The 26,866-nt window shown below is 38.5% G+C and overlaps 1 protein-coding gene across 1 annotated transcript; it reads left to right on the top strand.

The window, feature by feature from the left end:
* Nucleotides 1-1,029: 1,029 nt before the first annotated feature.
* On the top strand, nt 1,030-26,204 carry MKI67 (marker of proliferation Ki-67). Its single transcript, XM_049810888.1, has 16 exons — nt 1,030-1,101; nt 2,444-2,557; nt 4,105-4,186; nt 4,268-4,383; nt 4,887-4,956; nt 5,788-5,866; nt 7,829-9,343; nt 9,670-9,908; nt 10,641-11,064; nt 13,235-13,350; nt 13,565-13,736; nt 13,825-13,959; nt 17,931-19,207; nt 20,387-20,462; nt 21,034-24,120; nt 25,672-26,204. The coding sequence occupies exons 2-16, from the start codon at nt 2,466-2,468 to the stop codon at nt 25,842-25,844; spliced, it is 7,653 nt and encodes a 2,550-aa protein (XP_049666845.1). The 5' UTR covers nt 1,030-1,101; nt 2,444-2,465; the 3' UTR covers nt 25,845-26,204.
* The last annotated feature ends 662 nt before the right edge of the window (nt 26,205-26,866 follow it).

Here is a 26,866-nt window from a genome sequence, read left to right on the forward strand (position 1 = left end):
TTTTAATACAGCTGCTTTCTCCCTCCCATCCTTGCTCCCTTTTTTTTCCCCCCTCCTCCTTTAAAGCCCTTTATTTTTACGTTTAGCAATATTTTAATACCACTTTCATTACCAAAAGACCGGTGCAGAAAGAAGATACAGACGCTGAAATGAGTTTAGAAAGCCTACGTTGAGCCGAAGCACTATAAACTGATTCTGGACCTTTTTATACTGACCCGAGGAGTTCTCCTGAGGCTCAAGCAACATCAGTAGCTGAAGAGGTGTGTTATTTGGGACTCAGCCGAGTCCCCCGTGAATCCCTCTCCCTCACAGAGGCGCTGAAGAAACCCATCCAGGTACCGGCCCAAACCTTCGCCCGTGTGTGGGGGTGTTTGTGCGTGTGGGGGTGTCTCTCCTCCGGCAGAAGGCGGTTGACAGCGGTGAGGGAAGGGGAAAGGCTGCCAACCGGCGGTTGTAGGCGGGAGGAGCGGAGCCGCCCTGAGGCGAGGAACGGCTCCCGGGGACGGTACCTCAGGCCGCGCCCGCCCGCCTCCCGCCATTTGAAATCAAACCGCCTCCGCGCTCCTGATTGGGTCCGCCGCGCGGTACACGTGACCGCCCTTTCACCAATCGCGGGCTGACGCGCGCCTTTTCGAAAAACAACCCCTACCCGCGACTTCAGCGGCGGGTCGGCACTTTTCTCCTTCCGCCAAGCCGGCGTCAGCGAAGGCTAAAAGAGTCCGGTTGCCGAGGGGCTCCTGTCCCAGCCCGCCAAGCTCCGTGTGTCCCCTCAGCCGTGGCGGCTGTCAGCGGGTGAGGGTGGCGGGCGGTACCGGGGCCGACTGCACGGTAACCGTCCTCCGTTTTGACGAGGCGGAGGGATACGGCCGGGGGTGCGAGGGTTCTGTCACGGCGGCCGCTGGCGGGAAGACTCAGTCCGCGCCGCGCACTGACAGGAGGGAGGGAAGGGGGGGGGCTCCTCAACCGCCTCATCGGCCCCTCAGCGGGTCTGCGAGGGCTCCGCTGGAGGGTAGAAGGCGTCCGGGACACCGCTGGTCTTGGGGCTGTGGAGCGCGACGGTGGGCGAAGGCGACTTCATGGGAAGGAAAGGCAGTCCTGGAGGTGAGGGGAGGGGAGGATCGGGCCGGGAGGACTCGGTTTTGGGGCTCCGGACGCCGCGGGGAGGGGGTGGGCCGTGTTGCTGTCCTCGGTGGATGTCTCCTGCCCGGCAGTCGAACCGTCCTGTCAGCGGGAGCCGGGACGCACCAGCCCCGGCCGCGGCGGTGGCTGTGGGCCTCCTGGCTCGCAGAGGGGGCCGCAGGGAGCCTGGGCTCGTAAAGGTGGTGTAAACTTCGGTTTCCGCGGCTTGTGCGGCGTTTTTCGCTCGTAGGAGTCGGTGGGAACTGCGGACAGGCACTTTGGGTAAGGAAAACTGAAGACTGCAGTTTTCTGTAACGTGCAGGTAAAGGCTTTTCTTAAGGGTACTGTCAAATTTGTCCTAGGGTGTGCTTTGTTTTGTTTTTTGAATAAGTTTGAAATCTAGCAAAAGAGTTTAGAGGGATCGTCCTTAGCTACATTTAGTTCCCTTGTTTTTTTGCTTGCTACTTCCGAATGTGTAATATTTGATAGTGCATTTCATATATGTTTTTTTGAGGTTTGCTTGTACTTCGTGGCACACTCCTATTTGTACATGAAAGGAATAGCGTATCTGGTTGTGCAAACGCTATGGGTTTGGGTTTTGTTGGGGTTTTTTGTTGGTTTCTTTTTTTTTTTTCAAGTTGAACGTTCCTTCTCCTTTCTCACTACGTGCACGCACGGATGCACTTGCCACCTCTCAGCTGTATCAGCAGCCTATCAGGAGATCCTAGCAACCGCTAAACTTTCAGCCTTCTTTTCAGCTGTCTTCCTGGGAGTGCTTCTTCCTGGAAATGCCACCATTTCCTCCTTGTTCAGGAGATTACAACCGTAGTCAGTTGGTCTCTGTTTACTCTTAGAATCAAGTCTAAGAATTTCCACGTGGGAAGAGAATGTGTAATACCTAGATTTAGGTGAGGAGAGGTAACTGTTTATATGAAAATAGCTTTAAGTTGCTTATGGGATGAAATATGTGTTGCCCCTGAATCTTTGCAAAGGTTCTGATGGGTAGCAAATACCTATTCCATAGGTAAAAGTTGTATAACCAAGTTTACATGAACATGTGATGACTGCTCTTGCGAACCTGTGTAAGCATCAGTTTCTCCAAACACACAGTGCCTTCAGCTTCCTGTGTGCGATTACAGTGGTTGCTCATGGTAGATAGTTCCCAGTTTTCGACACAGTCAAGCACATGTAAATGGCACTGAGATTCTTCTGCTGAACATCGGAAATTGTCTCTTGAACAGAAGTAAAAAAGTAATTACATTGATTTACTTTCTTAAATATGTAAAGCATTATTTGGATGAGTAATTTTGGCATTCTTTTATAGGTAAGATTCCCTATATTTCAAGATGCCACTTTTTGGGAATATTGTTGTAATTAAACGGAATGGGACTGATGGAATTAGTTTTCCACTCACTGCAAGTTCTTGTTTATTTGGAAGGTGAGAATTAGTTGAGTACTTGCATACATCAAAATAATATTAGTGATATTTTTCCTGCAGATTATGTCTTTTAATACTTATTTGCAAAAATAAATGTTTGTTTATTTGTGAATGATCTACAGGGGATGATATTGGTCTAAGGTTATTTGTAAGACTAGAAAGCTGAACTTAATTTTTGTCCTTTCCTTGCTAGAACTACTTATTTTTTTTATTTTTTTTTTTAAAGTTTCTGGCCAAAGGAAATCTGGGGGAGGGATTAAAAGTAATACACAGCTGACAAGCAAGTGATGGTATTCTTTTATGCAGAGGCAGTTTCCAGATAATTGGCTAGGGAAGAGAAGTAAGGTACATGGCTTGTACTTGACCATCTTCATTACCTCAGTGCTCTCTGGTTTGGGTTTTGGTTTGGTGATTTTTTTAAATTTTTTTTGTGGTTCTCCAAAACCTCAGGAATATGTCAGCCAATATCTAGAATTAATATTAAAAATTAGTAAAGAACTTACACCTCCTCCTCCAATCTTGAAACTTACTTCAGCTCACACAGTTGAGTGATAGTGGGTTTTGAGTTTGATCCTGCTATTTTACATTAAAAGATAAAATTAATATACCTGGATGGTATATGTGAAGACTTAACTAGATGATCTTACTATAAATAGGCTTCAAATAAGATGTTCTTACTTCTCTTAAACTAGGTCTGTTCAGTACTTTACTGACTGATAGATATCTTAAATAACTGTAATTATTCAATCTGGAATCAAATTCCATAATGAAAGTCTATGGGAAGCACTCTAGTGTCAATAATACTGTTCTTTGGCTTCAGCAGAGCTGCCCAGACAGATGATAATTACAGGTACAATCGTTAATTTCTGCCAGCTCTATCAGTGAGAGGTGTCCTGTACTTCTATGAACAGAAGCTCATATGTTTGATGCCTAAGACCTACAGCATGTTAAAAGCATTACAGATTAGCTTAAAAAAAAAAAAAACAAAAAAAAAAAACAAAAACAACAACAAAACAGAAAGAAAAAATCTGTACGCTTAGAAACACAGCTTTCACTTACTAACAACTTTTAAGAAGGTAGAAGTGGCTATCCAGGTGAGACCAAAGGTCCGTCCACCTCTTACTCTGTCTCTGAGAGTGATCAGTAACAAATGCCCAAGAGCGAGCTTAAGAGCACGTGCTGATATTTTCTAAAAATATTCCACAACTCTTCAGCAACTTGCAAGTCAGGAAACTAAGTAAACTCAAACCACCAGATATCTGTTGTAGACATCTCTTTCAGCTTGTGAACTACTTTTTTTAGAATTTGGGTTTTTAACACGTTTTTCCTGATATGGATTTTCTGATGTAGAAGTGTGAGCTGTTGTTATTTTTCACCACAGTTGAAAGACTTAGGTAGTTCATTTTCTTCATGTTACTAAATGTGAGAAAGCATCATGCTGCTGTACAATTATTAGCTGAAAAGTTGGAAAATCACCTAATTCTATAGCAGTCAGATTCTTCTGTCTTCTGTGTGTCTTGAAACTCAAATTGTATTTTCACCTGCAGGAGAACAGAATGTGATATTCGTATCCAATTGCCTCAGGTCTCAAAAGAACATTGTAAAATTGAAGTAAATGAAAACAAGGAGGTAAGATATACATATTTTAATAACATATGCATTGCATCTTTGCATCTCATCAGGCTACTGAAATGTTTGTTTTATTTTTAGGCAATATTGACTAATTTAAGTACGGTAAATCCTACGCAGCTGAATGGTAGTTGTTTTAAGCAACCTGTACCTCTGAAGCATGGAGATGTGTTAACTATTATTGATCGTTCTTTCAGGTAGGTGCCAATGAACAGACTGTTAGTGCCTCGATCCTAGAATGTGTTCTGCAGGTAAAAAACTCAGAGAGCTTTCTGGACACAGGCTCTTACTGCTGGATGAAGATACAGAAGATGGCTGTACATACATTGGAAAAATTAAAATGTCCTTTTACCATCTTCAGAAACAGAAGTTAATTGATTTATTTCATATTTCTTTACAATGTCTTATAGACCTTCAGAAGGCAGGATTGCTTAAAGATTTTTTTTTAATCACTTTTATATTACATTAAGCTAAACCAATAAAGACAGAATTGTCTAGAGGTTGATTTTAATTTTGTTTCAAGGGTAGTCATTTTTAGGGGAAAATTTAGAAGTATTTTGATGTAGTTAAAGACTATAAAAGTGATATGTGTGTATTGTTGGGAGTGGACAACTATTGCTAGGGCATTTATCTTAGTAACAGGAATTTAGTCATCAGCTATTTGACAGAAAATGGTTGTCTTTTTAAATATTTCTTCCAGATTTGAATATCCTCTCCAATCAACTCCAAGAAAGAGGCGTTCTAGATCTCCAAAAGATGAAACACTGCAGGTAATTTTGTGGCCATACACTTATTTATTACAAGCACATTGGTATTAGTAGTGATATGGTATTTTATTTTCTTGTGTTTTCTTAATAGGAATAATTTTTCAGCCATAGACTACCTTTCTGTTTGAAGATACAAGTAAACTCCTTCAGATAAATACTTTCTAAAAAATTAATAATTTATTAATTTTAGACTTGTCAGTTTCTGGTAATAGATAGTTAATAATCTATGATGTTACTAATACAGGTAATCTCTTAAAAAATAATCCTTAGCTTTTTACAAGAGAGGATGGGATGCAGGAAAAGCAGACTGTGAGCCTTGGAATATCCATGTACTTTAAATGGGGAAGTTTGCCCCAGAGAATGAGCATTCTTTTTCGCAAAAATAATCTGTGGTTCTATATGCTAGTATACTAACATATTGTTGGAATTATAAATACCAGACTAAGCCTATCTTTTAATAATTTATTTTTATTAGTTTCTTTTTTTGTTCTCAGCAAAGTTTTCTCCCTTAAAGGGGCATACTGTGTCTATTGAAAGATTTATTTTTTTTTTTAAATGTTATAGTTGCAATGTGCACTCTTATGCTACAGCTGCTTTTAGAGCTAATAATTATAATGATAAAACAAGGCTTAAGCTCTTGTGATATAGGACCTTAAATGTGCATGGGTCAATGTTCTTAAATTTTGAAATATTCTAGGATTTAATTTGAATACCTCTAAGCTTGTTTAGTCAACAATGCACATACTTTTATAAATCTAGTGTTTTTCAATGTATGGTTGAAAGGTAAACTATAAAATATTTGTTGCTCTGCTGTAATATTGTACAAATTTACAGGTTCTTCATGTTCAGCAGGTGGCAGAAGTGGAATTATTATGCAAACAAACTTCAGGATCTAAAAGTCCTCATGCTTCAGGTTGGTACCTGTTTTTTGGGGGCTTTGTTTTCTTCTTCTGCCTTAACTGCATTTAATCTTAGCACAAGAGGAAAAACAAGGGTGAAAAGAGCAAAAGAAAAGTATTTTAAGGCTTTTCAATCTGAGTACAATACACCTTGCTATGTCGGTGTACTATCATCATACTTGGATGCTGTGAGTTACCAAAGCTAAGTCCTGCCAAGAGAAATCAGTTTAATTGCATCTTGACAAACGTGCAGTAACAGTTAGCCTCGAATTGATGGAAACCGTATATATTGCTTTTTGCAAATTCAGTTTATGAAGTTTATAGCAAGGAAGGGAATTCAGTACACCAGCTTTGCAAATGCAGTACAAATGTCAGTTGAAACTGATGTGTGAAACGATTGCCTATTACATTTTACTTTTCAGCAGCACCAAATGAGTACAACATGCCAAATTTACCTTTGTGATTAAAATTTAACTTGCAGCTCTCTGCTGACCTAAAATACAGCTAGGTCCCCTTTGAGCAAATATTGCATTATCTCATGTATTCTTACCTAATAAGAAATTGAAACAGGTATAATTCTGGAGATATATGGGGAGGGTTAATTTTGCTGGTTGAAATAATAGTTTACAGTAGCGGTTTCACGTAAGCCCAGTAAAAATCATTTAGAGCTACTAAGTCTGGGTAGTTACAGACCGTAGGCTGGTTAAAGGCCAGGACTTCACCTTCTCATCCTTCTTGTCTTAAGTAATGCTGCTCTCATGGGAAGAGATGAGGCTGTTACATTAAGGCTATTTATCTACAGACAGGTTTGATTTTTGTGACAAGTGTTTGTTCCAGTGCAAAAAACCCAGGCTGTTTCAAAGTGTTCCATTTCAGTGGGTTGTGGTGAGCTCATCTGTATTCACAGCGTTTGGGTCATAAGTTCCCCAACACTGTCCTACAATACAACAGTCTTTGCTTTGTTGTTCTATGAACTTTGAGGGAACAACTTGTCAGCTCAGTAAAAAAAATACTGATGTCTCCAGTTGTGTAAAAGCTTTCATAGAAAGATGCTAATTTCCTGTTCTTTCCCATGTCTCTCTTCCCGCCCCGCCCCCTCACTCCTTTTCCCCTTTCCTGGGAGGTAATTGACAGGCTTTTCCTTCTATGTCAGAGTCTCTACCTTCATCTTTACATGGATTATTTCCCATCACAGTTATGAAAAGTCAACATGTATCAGCATTTGTTCCTGCAGGCATTCGTGCTGACATAAAGTAGTGTTGAGAAGTAGACTTTGTAGATGTATAGTTGTACATAAGGTCTCAGCTTCTTCTGGCTTAAAAAGGCACCTCTTATCAGATGAACTCTGTTGGCTTGCATATACCCCTTGCTCATGGAAAATGCAAAGTGGAGCATGCTACCTCAAGCTTCCTTGGATGCAGTTTACAGATTGCAGTGGAATGGCAGCACACATGCAGTCACTTGCTATGTCTCATCTGGGAAGTCGCAGCTCTGCTTTATTGTCTGGCTTTACCCTAAAGAAGCATTGCCACAGTTCAAGCAATATAGCACCTATGTAAATGCAGGACAAAAAACAGACTGAATTGTGGTAAGCTGATCTAAATAGTTGTTTAATTCTATACTCATAGATTTGTTTTGTGGCAGCCCTAAAAGGTGTATATGAGCCATTGATTCTGCAGAAAAACAAAAGCATGAACTACCAAGTTCCTTACCTGAATACGGGATAAATTCCAGATTACAACATAAATTTTATGTTAAACGTTTAGATACTAATGCCTCTATAATGAGAGAAACTGTTATTGTTAACAGAGTTTTATCTACAGTACTGTATCTTGGACCCTGGTTGACCATGTTGGGAGAGGAAAGGAAGGAATTTTTAGCTGTATTTATGGAACTCATATTTGTAGTTCTGCAATTTTTAAGTAACTCTGCATCTATATTACTTTTTGTTTTGTTTTACTTTGCTTACTTTGTAGATAATGCTGAGTGTGAAGAAAAACATGCCAATGAAAATAAACAAAGTACAGAGGAAGATATTTCCAAAGCTTTACCCGTCAAACTACAAACACCCAAATCTTCACACAGAATACATCAATGTAGTAACGAGCAAAATGAAATGTCTCCCTTTAGTAAACTCTATGAAAAACTGAAACGTGAGCTTAAAGTGAAAAAACCTCTGCAAGAGGGAAATATACCTCAACAAGCTGCAAAAGAAGATGGTAAGAGTGTTTTGCTAGAACCAAGTGCTGGAATTTCATCGTCAAGTTGTGTTTATGATCTGGGAAGCCTGACTAAAGAAAAAGAAATAGGCAGAAGTGAAAATATTGAAGAATGTAAAATAACAAGACAGCAAGAAGTAATCAATTCGGAATTTAACCAGATCTCAGCTATGGGAAGTGCTACCAAGAAGAGTTTTACCAGAAGTCCTCAAACTTCTGTTTCAAAGGAGATGTCAAGGGATACTGGTTCAAGAAGTCAATTGCAGGATCATAAGGAACTAAGTACAGCAGGCAAATCTAAAGGTACTGAAGTTACAACCAAACCCAGTAAGGAGAATGATGGAAATGCAGCATTTCCACTGAAGCAGTGTTCTATAGAATGCTTGGATTATGCAGATAAAATAGAAATACACAGCCCTGCAATAGCAGTAGATAAACTAGCACAAACAATTAACATGACAGATGTTTCTGAAGGAGATAAATATGTTCTTTCTACACCAGCGCCCAGAAGGAAGAGTCCTCGGTCTCATTTCATATCGCCTACCAAAGAAACTAGCAGAATGAATACTGTAAATACTGATACTCCAACAATTCGACGACGTGTGTCAGTGCAACATAAGTCTTTTTCAGAAATTTCAGCTGAAACTCAAAAGGAAGATTCAGTGTGCAGAAATGATAGCCTCAAACAACTGGCTTTGGAAGAAAATAAATGCTTAAACCAAAGACAAAATATTAAGCAACATACACCAGGAAAACCTGTAGAAGAAGAAGTGCTGAAAGAAATTGGTGATCAGGCAAACTTTGTTAACTCAAAAGAGGGACATTCTGAAACTCCTACCTCTTTTTCTAATTCCAAGAGTCCCAGGAGAAATAACAGGCAAAGTAAAGAATTACCAAACAAAAGTGTCCATTCAGAGACACTGGCTGCGGAAGAGTTAACACCACAACTGGCATCTCCTGTGGGTCAGAATTCTGACTCTGGAAGAAAAAGGGGTAGACCAAGGACCTCTGGACTGGTAGCTGAAAAAGCATTGAAGGCAAATGCCGTTCAAGAACATCACGATAAGCCTACAAACAGAAAAGACAGTGGAACTAAAGAAGAGTTGGCCACAAAGGGGTATCATCAGAAACAAGATTTGGAAGATGCCAGCGTTATAAGACCTCGTAGATTGTCAGCAAAGAGAAGGTCTTCTGGAAGTGCTACTGTGCTCAAAGACAATGAGGATGTCTCAGAAATGAGTATTTCTGGCCTGTTGGCTGGAGACGAATCAGGTAAATATGTTTAATCCCCTGCCTTACTGTTTTTGTATTTGAGAAATTCTTGTAGCATATTTATGATAATTTTTCCACTTACATAAAGAGTAGAATCCATTGCTGACGTATTAGTTCTAAGTTATTTATCATGTAGTTATATTTGACCACAATAATATGTATAAAAGTTTCCTCAGTTCAGTCTATTTCTCTTTAAGGTAAGTTACATTTTGATATATTTCCAACTTTAAAATGCACAAGTAAACACTGTTTTCTATGCTGGTTAAAAGGTTGACTTGGATTCTTAGATATATAGAAATATTTCCAATTGTTTGTTGTTTTTTTAGGCAAGAAAAAAAGGATATCTCAGAAGAGGAAAAGTGGTGACTTGTTACTTCAGCCTTTAGGAAAAAGAAAGAGAGTGTCTTTTGGTGGTCAGCTAAGTCCAGAACTTTTTGATAAAAGCTTGCCTCCCAACTCACCCCTTAAAAAAGGTGCTATTCCTGCCAGACTAAGCTTACCATTTGGAAACTCACCACGTGCTGTTCTGAAAAAGGCTCAGGGCCTGAAGCACTTTTCAGTCCAGGTAAACGTTAAGACTAACCAAGTTGCTAAGACAATTAATCTGAACAGAATTTATAAATTCTAAGGCTTCTAAAAATTAATTAAAAATTAGTAGTAAACGTTGTTAGATGTATGTTGGGAAGTGAAATTATAATTGCACATTAAAGGGGTGTTTAAAATCAAATTTTAATCAGCATTTTTTTAACTTCTCCATTGTAGGAAAGGGCTCATCTTAGCCTTTATATCTGCCTGTCTTTATACAGGAGGTCTGTTTTTGTTTACCTCGCATGCTATTGCTCATTCTCCTGCATATGCAGGAGTACATTTCTGTATGTTTGTACTTAGCAGCAGTGTCTACAAGCTCCAGTTTCCCAAAAACAATAGAAAACAAATCAGTAGCATGTTGGTAGACTGTGCAAGCTACTGCCACGTGGTTTGGCTAGAAGTTTGAACACATTTGCTGTTGATTTAAACTTGTTAAAATGTGACTAGTGTACTTGATGTGAACAAAACTTTGGAATAAAGTAGAATTATAAATTCAGTTAATTTATTCAATTGAATTTGCATGTCTTGTGAGACTGCTTTGAAATGTAAAATGTTACAGGCTTGTTTTCAGAGAATAACATTTAAAGCTTTTTCAAATGAACTGATGATATTTTATACTATTGTATTTACTTGTCAGAGATGTAGATGAGCATTTGTAGTTCAGCTACGCGCAGCAACATTTTATCTTAATGTATTTTTTTTCCACCAGGAGCTTTCTGAACATTTGGAGAAAGAAAAAATGTCACCAAAAAATTTACCAGCCCAGAAATCCGCAGCTGCCTCGTCCCCTGCCTCTGGGAAGGCAACACCTAAATTTACTTTAAGCTCTCCAGCACTGTACACAAAAGGACGTTTCTCTGTTTCTCATGTTACAACAGCATTACCAATTGTAGAAGAGAAGGATGCTGTTGCAGAAGACATGAATACCGAGGAGAAAAATGGTGCCCAGGTGCAAACGCCTGAAACCTCTCACATTAACCAAGATGATAAAACCTTTTTAATAGCTACACCTGACAAATTAACAAGAAGTGCACAACTTGCTTTGAAGGTCACTCCCATGAAGAGGAGAAGTGGAGCTGTAGCAGTTATCAATGCAAAAAGAAGAAGTGGTGCCTCTAATGCCAATTTACTAGGTTTGTTTCAGGAGTTAATTTTTAATATTAACTTTAATGCTTTAACATACAGGAACAGAACTGAAGTAGGCCTATTATTTTGTTATGCAGAGGCTGCCACATGATTGGCATATCTTCTGATGGTTGTTGGACTTGTTGGAAACAGCTGGGAATTGCAAAGTGTTACATTCTATCGTATTCATAAATCAAATCGCTAAATCATAAACTGTATTTAGAACACAAATCTTAATGTTGACAAGTTGAAAAATGGTAGAATTAAGGATCTCTTTGCAAGATTAGTTGCAATAGTGATCCTTCAAGTCCTTCAAGTTCAAGTAATATTGAACTAAATCAAATTGTATCAATTACATCAATTGTGGTTTGAAAATGTGCACTTTATAGCAGTCTAGCTTCAGTTTGTTTTGTTTGTGCCTTTTTTTATACACAGTTCACAACCTTTGTCCATGGAGTGGACTGCACTTAACTGTTGACAGTTAAAATAATAATAATAAAATAATTTAATTAAGTAATTTAATATTTAATTAAATAATTTAATAATAATTAAAATTAGGATGATAACTAGGTGGTAATTTGAATATTTTGAGGTTGAACATTTGAATTCGAATGTTGAACACTGGTTCGAAATAGTTTCAACAGCATTGGAAACATTATGATAGGGGAGCTCTGGTTCTTGAAATTTTTATCTTTGAAGAAACTCACAGATAGGATGTCTTTGTCATCTGTTTTCAAAATCTTTTAAAATCAAATTTAAAGCTTCCCACCAACACCACCATTCAGCCAGGAATTTTTATTGCTCTTTACTATCTCCATTTTTTTGTAGTGTCATTTTAAAAGTTTGAACAACATACTACATATGATGTCCCAGTGATGGTCTCATTATTATTATTACATGATGAGATAAGATCACAGGGCTTCACAGTGCTTCCTGGTTAATACAGCTGAAAGTGGTATTAGTCTTTTCGTGAAATAAGTGGGGTTTGTTGTTTTTTTTGGTTTTTTTTTTTTTTTTTTTTTTTTCCAGTGGCTTTGGTTGTTCCATTCATTTTATAATAGCAGCAGAGTACTTCACAAATATTAATGACATACTATTTTTCACCACCTCTCTGTAATGTGTAAGTGGTTTTTAATATCAGTGCTTCAGTTTCTCCTTTAATATGGAAAGATCACCACAGTTCCAAACACTTTTGGATGTCTCCTTTGTATCCAAAATAAAACTCTTTGTGTTTCCAATGCTTTGTCAGATAATTTACTGCTTGCTTGGCATTTTTCTACATATCCTGAACAACCTAGCAATGACAGCTTTTGAAAGTTCTTTTTATTTACAGAGTTTCTCCAACTTGCGTAGCAATTCTGACAAAAGAATAATAATATCCTCTTCTTCAGGAACGGCATTCCTCTTTTTATCTCTAGTTTAAAAAACCCAAACTTTTCTTTTATATGATCCCTGTCTTCACATAGCCTATTTCTGAAGTAAATGAGGCAGATGTCCTACCAACTATAGCTTCATTTGTTACACAGCTCTAATTCCCTGATTCTTCTGCTGTGTACAGAATGATGCTGTGATAAAGGTAACCTTTGGGAATTTTCAAAGTATGTTATAAGGAGGAGGTCATGTAAGAAAAAATTATGGAATGTCTGTGTAGATCTAAATGCTGTAAGTAGTATAAATAAATAATTTCCTGGCTACAGAATTCCTTGGCAAGTTGGTAAAAGAAAAGGTGGATATGTTTCACTTAGAAGCCATTTCTCTAATGTTAAATCTCATGTCCCACCAGGGAAAAGTTCAGGTGTAACAATGAATGAGACTGAAAGGCTCATGGCAAGTTTCTATTGGGAAAAATTATTTCTTTACAAAAAGAATAAGGGTGGAATTGGGTCAGCATTCAATTCTAGGGTCTAACACCTATTTGACACTGTATGAAGCTTTTTTTGTTGTTTTATTGTGGAAAGCCATACTGGGTACTTGGATACTTGTTAAACTTCAGCTGAAATTGGGTCTTCCAAGTGAAAGTGTTGCATGGACCACTTTAGTATAAGTGTTGTCAGATGATACAGCAACCATTTTCCTATGCCTCTCTGCAGCAAATCCATTGGAATCGTAAAGAAATAATTGTGAACTTCAGTTTATACATCTGAGAATTAAAGGGGTTATTTCTCTTTTGCTTTCTAGTTGCAAAATCTTGGGCAGAAGTGGTAAAACTAGGTGTTGCGAGACCACAGTCAAAGACTGTTAAAAAAAGTGTCCAAAAGGGAAGATCCCGAAAGAAAATAACCCAATCACTGAAGGTATTACTTTTCTTTTTTCATGTTTCTTTTTGTTGTTTTTGCACAACCACAAAACAGCTTGTAGGTATTTTGCTACAGAAGCTGGAATCTTCTGAGCTTTGTAGTATGTTAAATGGGTGTTGATGTCTTTGCAACAGTGTGTAAGAAATGTAGATTTTATATATAAGGAATCTTTGTTTACTAAATTTTTTTTCCCTTTCTTTCCCCTCTGCAGACTCCAGAAAGAAAAATAAAAGGTCATGTTAGTACAGGTCATGCAGAGTCACCTGCTACAATAGTTGTAGGTAGAGCTTATTCCACCACAGTCAGAACGGCTGGACGGGTCCCTAAAGTGGTAAAAAATTCTATCTTGAAGCTAAACATGAATATGGATGAAAGCTTCACAGGTAAGTTTTTAAAGTGTGTCGCTCACTCTGCCAACTGTGTAGTTCTTTTGTCAAAGCATATGCTTATATCTCTGAATATAATTTATAGGAATGACTGAAATGTTTCAAACTCCGGAAAATAAGAGTGGAAAAACATTCTCTTTGGACACTGTTCAGAAGACTGATTTTACACCAACATGTACTGCAGTGGAAATTTCTGAATTGCACACTCCTGAAGAATCTGGTATGTTTGTTATTTGGAAAGAAAGGGAATGTTTAGGTATATTTAGGGGTAGCAGTGTAGTGGTGTGTCTGCTGCTTGAGACAGTGAAGTAGTCTCAGCCTAGGCAGACTTGATGTATTAAGATGAAGCACCTGGCAACCCATAAAAGGAACCGTTTATTTTTATCATGTATTAAAAGACATTTTTGTAGTTCCAGTTAATTTTTGAGTAGCTGTTATTTTCTTATTTGTTCTATTTGGTATGAAACTTCAAAATGTTGAAGTATTGTTTCAGGCAAATCTTGTGCCTGAAGCATGGCACTTTCTTAATCAGTTGTCTGTGGATACATCTAAATCCAGTGACAAACTTTCATGGGAGGGAGAGGTTATTGTGTAATCTTGCAGAAAAAAATCTATTTAAATTTTGGGGTTTTGGGGGTTGGTTTTTTGGGTTTTTTTGTTACAAAGTCTCAGGTTAGGAATATTTGTATTAAGATGGCTGTGCATCTTTTACTAATAACCTTGCATACCAGTCATCATGTCACTGTATAACTCAGAATTCTTGAAATTAAAATTCTGGTTTTTTTGAGAATTTAGTGAAACTGAACATCTACTGAAACACCAAGAAAAATCAAGAATAAATCCTCCAATATTTAAAATAGTAATAATAATAGTTGAAACGTATTTTGGTTTATTTCAGATGTTGTGGAAGATAGGCTTAGGTATAACAAACCTTGTTACAACTTCAGAAGGGGATCCAGCAAAAAGTGTTTTCTTTGAAACGGAGAACTAGTAGAGTGATCTTCATTCATTTGAAGATGTCTGTTATCAGATGTTATTTATCCTGTTATTTAGTGCTTTCCTTCAATCAGTGGGCAAGCCCTTAATCTTAGATTCTATACACATCGATCCTTTTGTATGTCATGAATACTTTAGTTTCATAATTTAGGGAATATGGGTTGAAAACAATAGTTTATTTTTTAATCCTGCTGGACCAGGAATTTGGAAGGGCTTGAACATCTATCTTATGATTAGGGCTTGACAGGATAGGAACTACAAAGGCAAGTTATTGCTACATCCTACAAGCCTTGATTAAAAACTGACACCAGCAGACATGTATATTTTATTTCTAGTTTGAAGAGGAGGGTTATGCTTTTAAAATGAACTGAGTGGTAGTTTTAAGATTGAGATTATAGTTGCAGTTAAGGATAAGGGACTCCTTGAGTTAGCCTGTTCCTCCAGCCTGCAGTACTCTTACCCATTACTGGCTGTCGGGTGGAGACTCATTAACTGCAACTCTCTGAGCCTGATCATCCAACCAATTTTTTATTCAAATGGGTGCCCGTTCATATAGCCTGTGATGTTCTTGTTTGGATACCAAAATATTGTGGGAGACAGTGTTGAAAACCTTGTTAAAGTCACATTAGAAAACCTTGTTAAAGTTGCATTAAATAATAGCCACTACTCTCTTTTCATCCACAAATCTGTTCTTTTTACCAGAGAAGGTAATTGGATTGGTCAGGTCTGATTTTTCCTCTGATAAATTGATGCTGACAGTTCCCAATCACTCTGTTCTTCCTGTGCCCAGAAGTGTGTTTCAAGAGGACCAGCTCCACTACTTTTCCAGGGACCAAAGCAAGGCTAGCTTTTCAATATTCAAGGCTTGGTCTTGAGTATATTATTCTGGAAGTAGCTTTTTTGGCATTATAAATTCGGTGTAAATTTTGTTTCAGGAAGAAAATACAACTTCCTGTAAAATCTTCTGTGAATTGCTCCAACCAGGGTTTTTTCCATAACCTTTCTTTTGTTTCAGTACTTTTTTACTAGTGGAAGGAATGATGGCTGCTTCTATTGAGCAACAGCATGTTTATGCTTGCTCTAACGCTCATGCTTACTGTGCTAGGAAATAGCAAAAGAAAATACTTGGCACTAAACAGCTGGAGAAATTCACTTCACTTTTCCCCGAGCTTTCCTCTTGATTATCCTTTTCTGCTATGTATAATGAGCAGGACACAAAAGAATCCAAGAACTCCAAAAAGTCAGTGCCTCTGCAGTATTTGTGAAAAGTGTCTTTCCAAGTACAAGCCACATGCAAACTGGAGTGTAGCTGGCTGATGTTATTGCAGGACCTCTCTGTTATTTTTCAATGGTCTTGGGAATCTGGAGAGGTCACAGTTGACTGGAAGCTGGCAAATGTTGTCCCAGTTTTCAAGATGGGTAAGAAGGAAGACCCTGTTAATTACAGGCCTGTCAGTCTCACTTCAGTGCCTGGTAAAATTATGGAGAAGGTTATTCTGGGAGTTACTGAAAAACACTTGAGAGACAATGCAGTCATTGGTCATAGCCAGCATGGGTTCATGAAGCGAAAGTCCTCCTTAACCAACTTCATTTCCTTTTATGACAGGGTCACCCATGTAGTTGACCAAGGGAAGTCAGTAGATGTGGTGGTTTGGGATTTTAGTAAAGCTTTTGATGCTGTCACAGTATCCTTCTGGATAAAATGTCCAGCACATAGCTAGACACACCCATAATATTCTGGCTGAGCAGTTGGCTGATGGGTCAGGCTCAACGAGTCATAGTAAATGGGGTTATATCAGGCTGGTGGCCAGTCACCAGTGGGATGCCCCAGGGCTCAATTTTAGGGCCAGTGCTCTTTAATGTTTTTATAAATGATCTAGATGCAGGAATCAAATGTGCATTAAGGAAGTTTGCCTATGATACTAAACTAGGAGGAGCTGTGGATTCCCTTGAGGGTGGAGAGGCCCTTGGAGAGATATCTTGATAGACAAGAGAGCTGACCAAGCACCAAATATATGAAATTTAACAAGAGCAAGTGCCAGATTCTCCACCTGGATGGGATAATACTGGTTATACATACGAACTGGGGGGCGAGAGGCTGGAGGGCAAACCCTGTGGAATGAGATCTGGGGCTTTGGGTTGGTGGCAAGTTGAATAGGAGCCGACAGCGTACCCTGGCAGCCAAAAGGGCTGTCTGTGTCCTGGGTGCAACAAGCACAGCATAACTGGCTGATTGGGAGAGAGGTGATTGTCACGCTCTACACTGTACAGGCGGCCCTGCCTCGAGTACTGTGTGTAGTTTTGGGTGCTTCATTATAAGGATATCAAACTATTAGTGTCCAGAGAAGGGTGACCAAGATGGTGAAAGGTCTCGAGGGCAAGACTTATAAGGAGCAGCTGAGGTCACTTGGTTTGTTCAGCTTGGAGAAGAGAAGGCTGAGGGGTGAACTCATCGCAGTCTACGACTTCCTCAAGGGGGGCAGTGGAGGAGGAGGTGCCAATGTCCTCTCTGGTGACCAGTGATAGGACACGAGAAAATGGAATGAGGCTGCGTCAGGGGAAGTTCAGGTTGGACATTAGGAAAAGGCTCTTCACTGAGAGGATGGTTGGTCACTGGAACAGTCTCCCCAGGGAAGTAGTCATGGCACCAAGCCTGTCAGAGTGCAGGGGGTCTCTGGACGAAGCTCTTAGTCATATGGTTTAGTTTTAGGTAGTTTTCTGCAAGAAGCAGGCAGTTGGACTTAATGATCCTTATGGGTCTTTTCCAACTTGAGATATTCTATGATATAAATTTTACAAAAATATCTTGTCATTTTTTTCTTCCCTGGTGTTGGGAAGGTCAAATGTATGTTCTTGAATGTGAAAATTAGTGATTTATGTATTGCTTCAAAACACAAGGAAATTGCAATAAAATTCTTGCACCACAAGAAGTTTTAGGGACAATAGAAAACATTAATTTTTATATCAGATTAAATAAGAAAAAATAATCAGATTTTTTTTATAGTCAGTGTTTTAAATGTGTGCTGTACCTTGAGAAGCTAATTACCAAATCAGTTGTCAATGATTTTTTTGATTTTGGTTTGTAGAAGGCTCTGTCTGTTTGAATCCATTTTACTTAGTTATACAGCAATTAGAATGCTTGGATTTTCTGCTTAACTCTTTTTCCAAATTACATAAATTTGTTGCTTATTTCAGGAGAGATGATGGTGTCACCGTTAAATAGTTCAGATGCTTCAGAACAGAAACGAGATAGTCCAGGCATTTGTCACTTTCTGAGAGAGAAGGAGTCTCTTAAGTCTATGTTTGATGCAATATGCACAAAAACTCCTGAAAAAAGAAAAGCTATGCTGGAAGAAAATATTATTGTGGACAGTTTATCGATAATTCCAGAAAAACAAGCGTCTCTGGTGAAATCAGGAAGAAAAAGGAGGACTCCAAAGCAGAAGTTGGAGCCAGTTGAGGTTGTGTCAGCCATCAAGCAGCTTTTAAGGACCCCAGAGCAAAGGTCAGAACCAGTAGAGGCTTTGTCAGGCATCAAGCAGCTCATGAAGACCCCGAAGCAGAAGCTGGAGCCCGTAGAGGCTTTGTCGGGCATCAAGCAGCTCATGAAGACCCCGAAGCAGAAGCTGGAGCCCGTAGAGGCTTTGTCGGGCATCAAGCAGCTCATGAAGACCCCGAAGCAGAAGCTGGAGCCCGTAGAGGCTTTGTCGGGCATCAAGCAGCTCATGAAGACCCCGAAGCAGAAGCTGGAGCCCATAGAGGCTTTGTCGGGCATCAAGCAGCTCATGAAGACCCCGAAGCAGAAGCTGGAGCCCGTAGAGGCTTTGTCGGGCATCAAGCAGCTCATGAAGACCCCGAAGCAGAAGCTGGAGCCCGTAGAGGCTTTGTCGGGCATCAAGCAGCTCATGAAGACCCCGAAGCAGAAGCTGGAGCCCGTAGAGGCTTTGTTGGGCATCAAGCAGCTCATGAAGACCCCGAAGCAGAAGCCGGAGCCCGTAGAGGCTTTGTCGGGCATCAAGCAGCTCATGAGGACACCAGAGCAGAAGCCAGAGCCAGTTGAGGTCCTATCGGGCATCAAGCAGCTCATGAGGACCCCACAGCAAGAGTTGGAACCTGTTACAGATGAATTTGCCTTTGAAAGATTGCTGAAGACTCCAGTACAAAAAAGGGAAGCAATAAAAGATGTAGCAGGTGTTACTTTAACCAAGAGAACTCCAAAGCTGCAATATGAACCAGTAGAAGACATGATTGGGGTCAGCCGTATTTTCAAGACACCAAAGGAAAAAGTTGAACCCATAGAAGATGTGATTGGTATTAGTAGATTAGTGAAGACTCCAAGAGAAAAGTATCAACCAGTCGATGATTTTGTGGGTCTGCAAAGGCTTATGGCAGAACCCAGGCAGAAATGTTCTGATTTTGAAGTGGACTATGTTGGAGTTACGGAAATGTTTGATATACCAGAGGACATTAAGGTAAAATACTTTCTTTAGTTTTGGAAGGTATGTATTAAGACTTTGAAGCCTGTGGTTGAAATGAATTCTTAGACCTCTTAGTGTAATATCTTGTATGTTAAAGCACTTAAATCTGTCATGCCCATAACCTCTGGAGGAAAAGATACCTTCTAGAAAAGCACCTTCTATTGATTTGAAAGCTGTAAAGATGGCAATCTTTTTTTCGTTGGCAGCTTTGTCCAGGTGAATGCCCCCTGCTAGAAGATATAGCTTATTACAAATTTGAATCTGAACATTTTTTGTTTTTTTCTGGTCATTTGTTCCTGTTCCATTTAAAGAACCCTTTAAATTCCTTACAAACCATAGTCAGATTTTATCTCAGCCTTCTTTTTCATAAGCCAGGCACATGGTTGGGGTTTTTTTCTTTTGTTTTGTACAGCTGCTTCATACCCTATAGATTAAATTTTAAGCTCTCTCTTCCTTTGCACATCCAAAAGTGTTGAGCTTTTGACAAAACATGTTACCATATGGTCAGTTGATTGCTCTCTATGCCCCCAAGTCTTTCATTCATTGCTTCCTGAATGGCTGTCTATTTTATAGAGACAGCTATATATATCACTGTACATTTGCCTGTGTTAATATGTATTTTCCTTGAAGGAATCCTGTCTAAGTAGTTACTGAGGTTGCTCTGGGTTACCATTCTGACCTTATAATTCACAGCTTCATCAGTCTTGTCACTTGTGAATTTTATTAGTATTGATTTTTATGTTCATTCCCTGATCCATAGGTAAAATGCTGAGTATCACTGGACTTAGTGCTCATCAGTGTAGAACTACAGTAAAACACTACAAAACACTCAAATGATTTGGCTTCATACCCCAAATTCCTTTTGAGGACTCTAAATTTAGACACTTGTCAGCCAACTTTAATTAATACTTTTTTTTTAACTATGCACTGTTTATTATCTTTAACTTTAAAAACTGCTATACTAGCTTCAATGGCAAGTATTAAGTTCAATATATTTATGTGCTAATATCATATATGGGTGCAGTTATAAAACTAAGTTGATTTCATTTTTAGAGAAAAGTATTTGACAAGACTTTTTTTCAAGTATTACTATAGATTAATTTTTTATAGGTTTGCTCCATTATTTCTTGTCCTGTCAGACATGTGTTTGTTGATTATTGTTTATTCCCTTAGGCCAGATCAGTAAGTGTTACGGATTCTAAGCAAGAAGATACTGCATCTCACTGTAGTAATTCCACTCATAAATATGGTAAGTACGATTACTTTTACTTTAACTATAGAGGAATAATGAATATATAAGGTAATAGATGTTATTATGGATTTTCAACATATGTTTTAAAAATTCCAAATTATCCAGTGCGAAATGTGCAAAGCTTATGGAATTTGTGCAGTCATCCCTAATGAACACCAGGTGCTGGAATCCTACTGGTGTGGAAGTAACAGTGTAGTAGTTTGTTGGTGTCATAATGTTGGCATCTCCAGACATAGCAGTGTAAAAAAACTTGATGTTAAGGTCTGCACTTAAAATTATATTTCTTTGCAAAGACTTTCAAGAACGGACCTTAAACCTACAAATGCTACCTACCAAATAAACCAAACATCTTTGGTCAGAAGGCTGGCCTTTTATCTAGTAATTTGTTAAAATATTCATTTATTTATTTTTAATTAAGAATATTAAGTGTGATTTGTTTGAGCAAGATGACTCTGTTAGGAAAATTGAAACTCTCAGATACTTTGATCAGGCATAGTAATGTGTAACTTTTATTTTTGCTCTTTTCTATGTTAAAACTTTGAATGGGGAAAAAAAAACCCTGTTTTAGAAGACAAAGGAAATATTGCACAAGGTGAAGATTCTCAGCAGAAAGAATCACCTAGTGAAGACCATTCTACTTGGAGACTAAGAAGGGGCAGATTGAGGAAGACGGTACATCCTGCTTCAGCAAAGCAGAGTGAAGAGGGTTTGAATTTAAAAGAATTGCAAAGTCTGTTAAAAAAGAGCACCCAAGAGGAGGTGGGAGAGATGAGTACTTCAACTTCAGTAGCTAAAAACAAAGAAAAAGGAAGGAGAACAAACCGTTGCATACAAGAAGAATTTGTTTCAAATCACCCTGATCAGGAAAATGTTGAAATTGCTTCGTTTGTGGAACCACGTGGAGCTACTCAAAGACCAGGAAGAGGTAAAAGGAGAGAAACAAAGGAGTTAAAACATCCAAGTGAGAACCTTGAGTCTTGTGGCAAAGATTCTTCAGTGCTACAAGAAGAACCTGCCAATACGAAACAGACTTTGCAGGAGTATGGTATCAATGATGTATTAGAAACTGAAGATGATGCAGCCGTAAAGACAGTAAGTGTATCTAGTAGCATTCAAAATGAAAATTGTCAACTGCAAACAGGTTTAAAAAAACCTGAAAACAAGTCTAATGAAGGTCGTGTAGAACACAATGAAGAAATGCTGCTGTCACCTAGGAGAAGGTCTAGAGAAGTAAAAACAGTAGAGAACGCAGAACCACTGATTCCACCTAAAAGAGGAAGAAGAGCTAGAAATGACCAAGTTAAACACACTTCTTCAGAGGACCTTCATGGGACGACAAGGAAGCTTCGTAAAGACCTATCAACAAAGATGATACAAAGAGATGAACAGACTTTTGACAAAGATACTGAGACTCCCACAGCAGAAGAATCTGAAAAAGGAACTAAACTTGAAATAAAGGTAACAGAGAAAAGAGTTAAGTCTTTAAGAAGTGCTAGAAAGCACTTAACTGAAGTAAAAGCAGACACTTGTGGCATGGCACTTGAAAATATACAAAACATTCAGAAAACTGAGGAAACTTCAACTGAAACTGATACTGAAACACAATCACACATCAAAAATGAGACTAAAGTATCTCAGGGAGATGAAACAGAAAATGCTCAGGAAAATGCAACAGAAGCATCTCAAAGATTAAAGGCAGAGTCACCCTCTGGAGAGGCAAACGAAATGCTACCTACTGCTGTGAACTTGGAAGCAAACAGACGTGCAGTACAGGAAACAAACAGAACTAGAAACAGGAGAGGCAAAAAAGACTCTTTGGAGAAAAAGACTGATGAATTTGCCAAAGGTGTAAACAATCTAGAACTAGTTACTCCCAAATTTAAGTCAGAAACAGAAATGGATGAATCTTCTCTCAAAGATTCTTTGGGCTCTGTTTGCGTCAAGAATACATATCAAGTCATGAAGGAGCAGAACGACCCAGCTGCCACATCAATACCTGCTGCAAACAGTGACAATCTTGCTCATAGCAATCAAAAGCAGATAAGAAATGAACAGAAAATACTTCAACCAGAGCAAACTGAAATCCTACAAGAGAATCAAGCACAAAAAATTGGAACGGCATGTAGAAGAGGTAAAGGTAGAAAAGTTAATTCTGAACTTGAAGAAGCCAGTTCCAAAGCAGTTGGAGGAAAAAGTTTACCTGGGGATGACAAAGGAGTGACTTACAAAGTTCGTAAATATGAGACTTCAGAAAATCCTTCTTCACAAGTAAGGAGAAGCAAAAGAAAGCAAGTTGTTTCCATTCCACAGATAGCTTGTTCTACCTTTATGGAAAAACAAACATTAATTGCAGATCATAGTAAAGACGAGGCTTTTGTAAAGGAGCAAGATTCAGCTTTGGAAGATGCTCCCTCTTCAACAGAAGACATTCCACTGAGACGAGGGAAAAGACGAGAGGTTGCTGCAGCATCACAAGCATCTAGATCTCTTTCTATCAGAAAAAGACACGGGTTGCTAGAAGGTGATGATAAAAAGATTACTGTAAGAGAAGATTTGGGAAATAAGACTTTGCAGGCAAAAGCGAATGCATCCGCAAGGGACAAAAGGAAAAAGATTGATCTAGCAGCACAGGCAAAAAGTTCATCTCTCCAGTGTGGCTTGACAGAAACTGATGATAAAGAGGAGGGTACTAACAAAGAACAAAATACGCCTTTGGAAACAGTGTCCTGTGCAAAAGAGAAGCCATTAGGAAGGGGCAGAAGGAAAGAAGCCATTCTGGCATCACACACAACTAATTACATTTCTCTTAGAGGAAAACGCGGTTTGCCAGCAGATAATGGTAGAGAAGAAGCTTCTAAAGAAGATCAAAATGTTCCATTAGAAAGTTTTGATTCTGTTGTAAAAGAACATCAACTGAGAAAAGGCAGAAGGAAAGAAATTGCCCTCTTGTTAGAAGCCACAAGTTCTACTTCTATTCAGGGAAAACGGGGCTTATCAGAAGAAAGTGGTAAAAAGAATAACTATAGGGAAGCAAAAAAAGTGATTCTGGAAAATTCTACTTCCCAAGAAAATATGGATCTTTCAAAAGGGAACTCAAGACAAACAATCACTTCACTGGCTGTTAGTTCCACCTCCCTTCAAGGTTTGCCAGAAGATGGTAAGAATGAAACTCCTGAAGAACAACAGAGTATACTTTTGGAAGGAGCTCCATCTGCAAAAGAATATCCATCAAGAGTAGGCAGAAAGAAAACAGTTTCTTCCAAATCTGAAGAAACTAGGTCTACTTTTCTCAGGGAAAAATCTGACTTGCCCAAAGATAGAGGTCAAAAGAGGATTCTTAAAGAAGGTGAAGATACATCTCTAGAAAATAGTTCATCCCAGGGAAAAACAAGGCAGTTGAGGAACAGAATGACAAAGGTGGAATTCAAATCAGAGGCAGCTACTTCTACTTCCCTCCGTAAAAATGGCGACTTGCCAGAAAATGGTAACACCTTGGAAACTCAGATTGTGTGTTTGATATCCACTGGTTCTGATAAAAGTAATCAGTCTGGAAAAGGAAAAGATGTTAACCCCATACAACAGACAACTTCCACTTCTCGCAGAAGAAAATGCCAGTTGCCAACAGATGACTTAGCATCCAAAAAATCAAAGTCAGGTGAGGCACGAATTTGCTTTCTATATTCTAAGTGTAGCTAAGTTATGTATAGATATTAACAATAATGTGTACAAAGTTCTAGTATTACTGTGGGCTGCCATGCTCTAATGTAGATAGAGTAGATCTTTAATATAGCAAGCAGACTTAAGTAAATAGGGTCTCTGTTATCCTATATAAACAAGATGGTGTTCCTAAGTAGAAGGGATTGGTTTTATGGGGTGTGACCTGTATTATTCCTCTGTTGGGGTATTGAAATGTCTTCGTGCTCTTCTATGATACGTTCTCTCTCAATCCATAACTATAAATTGTAGTTTAGAGTATATACAGCGACTTACTTGCATGCAGAAGAAGGTGGTAATGACAGAACATGATAATCACATGTTTGTAGCAACCATTGTTCATCTTGTTTTCTCCTAAATACCATGCAAGCTCCTGCTTCTATATCTCTAGGTTTTGGAGAACCTTTACTAGTCATCAGCTGTTTTTTGAAGTTGATGCTAGAAGGGCCTGAAGCTGTATTTGAGCTAAAAAGACAGCAGAAGTTCCATGCGTCTCCCATTTCTTCCTTTATTGTTTTACTTTCCCCAAGCCAGTGGAACTCTTGCTGCAGACATTAAAATATTCCCTGGAATTTTCGGCTTGATGTGATGTAGTTTAAGAACTACCATGATGCAATTAGAAAAATATTATCAAATAAATGTGTGCAAATGGAAATAACAATGACTCTTTTGAGCTACATATTGAGACGTTTCCTGCCAAATTGTGTTAGAAACCTTTTTGTAATTTGACCATGCCCTTCATTTCATTTCTCTTTGGCTCTTTCCCTTTTCTATTGCACGTGCTTATCCTCATATAACGTGTATATCTCTTTTGCCATGTATCTGTCTTGGTTTATTAAGTTGTCTTTTTGTTTCCCTTTACACTCTTGCCGGTTCCTGCTTCCAGATACTGCTATATGTACTTGCCAAATGATTGATCTCTTCTGATGCTTTACTACCTGCCTGGATAGTTTCTCTTCCGGGGAGGTCATCTTTCCCCATGTGGATTTTAGTGACAGTTTGTATGTCTGGTACTTGGGTTGATGCTTATCTCCTGGAGCAGCTTAACTTTTCTGTGCTATCTGGATACTTATGTAGATGTCTAGTCTTTTCTTTACAGTTAAAAGCCTGACTTTCCAGCTTTATCTGGACCATAAAACGGTTACTATATATTCATTTTTGAAAGATTTTTCTTCGGTGTTGGATATGTTTTAGTTTTACATATCAGTAGAAGGAATTTTAGCTAAAATGGTAGCTAATTGGTTTTGGCGCTCTCATTAATGTTAACCTACTTTCAGAAATAGCTGTAAGTCCTCAGGGATCTGTCTTAAAGGATATTGGATATGCAGAAGTATGGGGTTTGTAACTGGTTTGTTGAATTCATAGATGTAATCTTTGGAATGTAGTCATTAGGGACATTTCCTTTAAAAACAATGTAACTGAAGATTGGCTTTTGTATAAAATGTTTGATTTATGATACAAATTTACAGTTACTTTTTTTGTGTACAAATAGAGAATGATGAAAATAGATCGCTACAGAAAAGAAAAAGAAACAAAACTAAAGAAGAACTTGGCAAAGAAGATGTAAGGTCTACTCGGACTGCTGGAGGAACGGACAGGAAGACAAGATCAAGAACAAGTGCAAACCGAGAAAATAGTCTTAATAGTCACACAACCAGTTTTTAAATCAATTCAGTAATTGAAATTGCAGGGTTTTAATGTGAATTGATTTGCACTCAGATTTTGTAAAGCAATGAATTATGGTATTCTCAAAATATATTTCTTAACATGTTTACAGATACAGCGTAGATATCTGTTTTAATAGATTTGTCTATGTGTAGTGGCTCCTAAATGGTGGGGTGCTTGTGCAAATCTGCAAACATAAAAATAAATCTTTTGGTAACAGTATCCCCCTTTTTCTGTTGGTCAGTACAGCAGTCAGGAAGCCATATTGCTTTACTGCCAGTTTAATTGTAAGCTATTTTCTGCTTAAATTTTCATGTGCTTAAGTCTTATTTTTCATTACAGTTCTGTAAATATTCTTTAAAAAACTATAGACATATTAGCAGAACTATTATGCTGAAATTTTAATAATTTTTTTTAAAAAACCCTTGACTCCATTGTACTGAAAAGTCTAGATCTGTAAGTCATTAAATTTGTAAACAGTTTGGGACCTGTGTGGTTTGTGTTCTTAAGAACAGTTAATAACATGTAATTACTACTGTCCTCTTACAAGCGTATTTCAAAGATTCATCCTTCCTAGCCACATGGCACATTTTTGAAAGCGTACGGTGTGTTTTCTGCAGCACAGACACTTGTAAACAGGGCTGGACTGTGCAGCACTTCCATGTGTAAGTAAGGGTTGATAAGAGAGACAGGAGTAGTGAATGTATGAAGTTGTGATGTTGCCCCTTTTCATAGAGTTGCAATTAATGTGCAGTAGCTAGTGTGGTTTGGAGACCGTTTTCAGAGATCAGTGTCTGCAGTGTAGGGGTAATAGCAGTGTGCATTTCTCTTCAAGGTGGTGGCTTCCTGTTTACTGTATTAAATGCAGAAAGGGAGAAAATTAATCATCTCAGGCATCTAACGTTTGTGCAGTTTTAAGACCAGAGTTAAAAGTTGACTTTTTTATTGAGTCCATGGAGTTAGAGACGTTTCTATGGAAGGGCAGTTGGATGCTGTGTTAGGGTGTTCTTGTTAGCTCCTCC

This window comes from Accipiter gentilis, chromosome 9 (assembly GCF_929443795.1).
Source record: "Accipiter gentilis chromosome 9, bAccGen1.1, whole genome shotgun sequence".
In the NCBI taxonomy this organism is placed as follows: Eukaryota; Metazoa; Chordata; class Aves; order Accipitriformes; family Accipitridae; genus Astur; species Astur gentilis.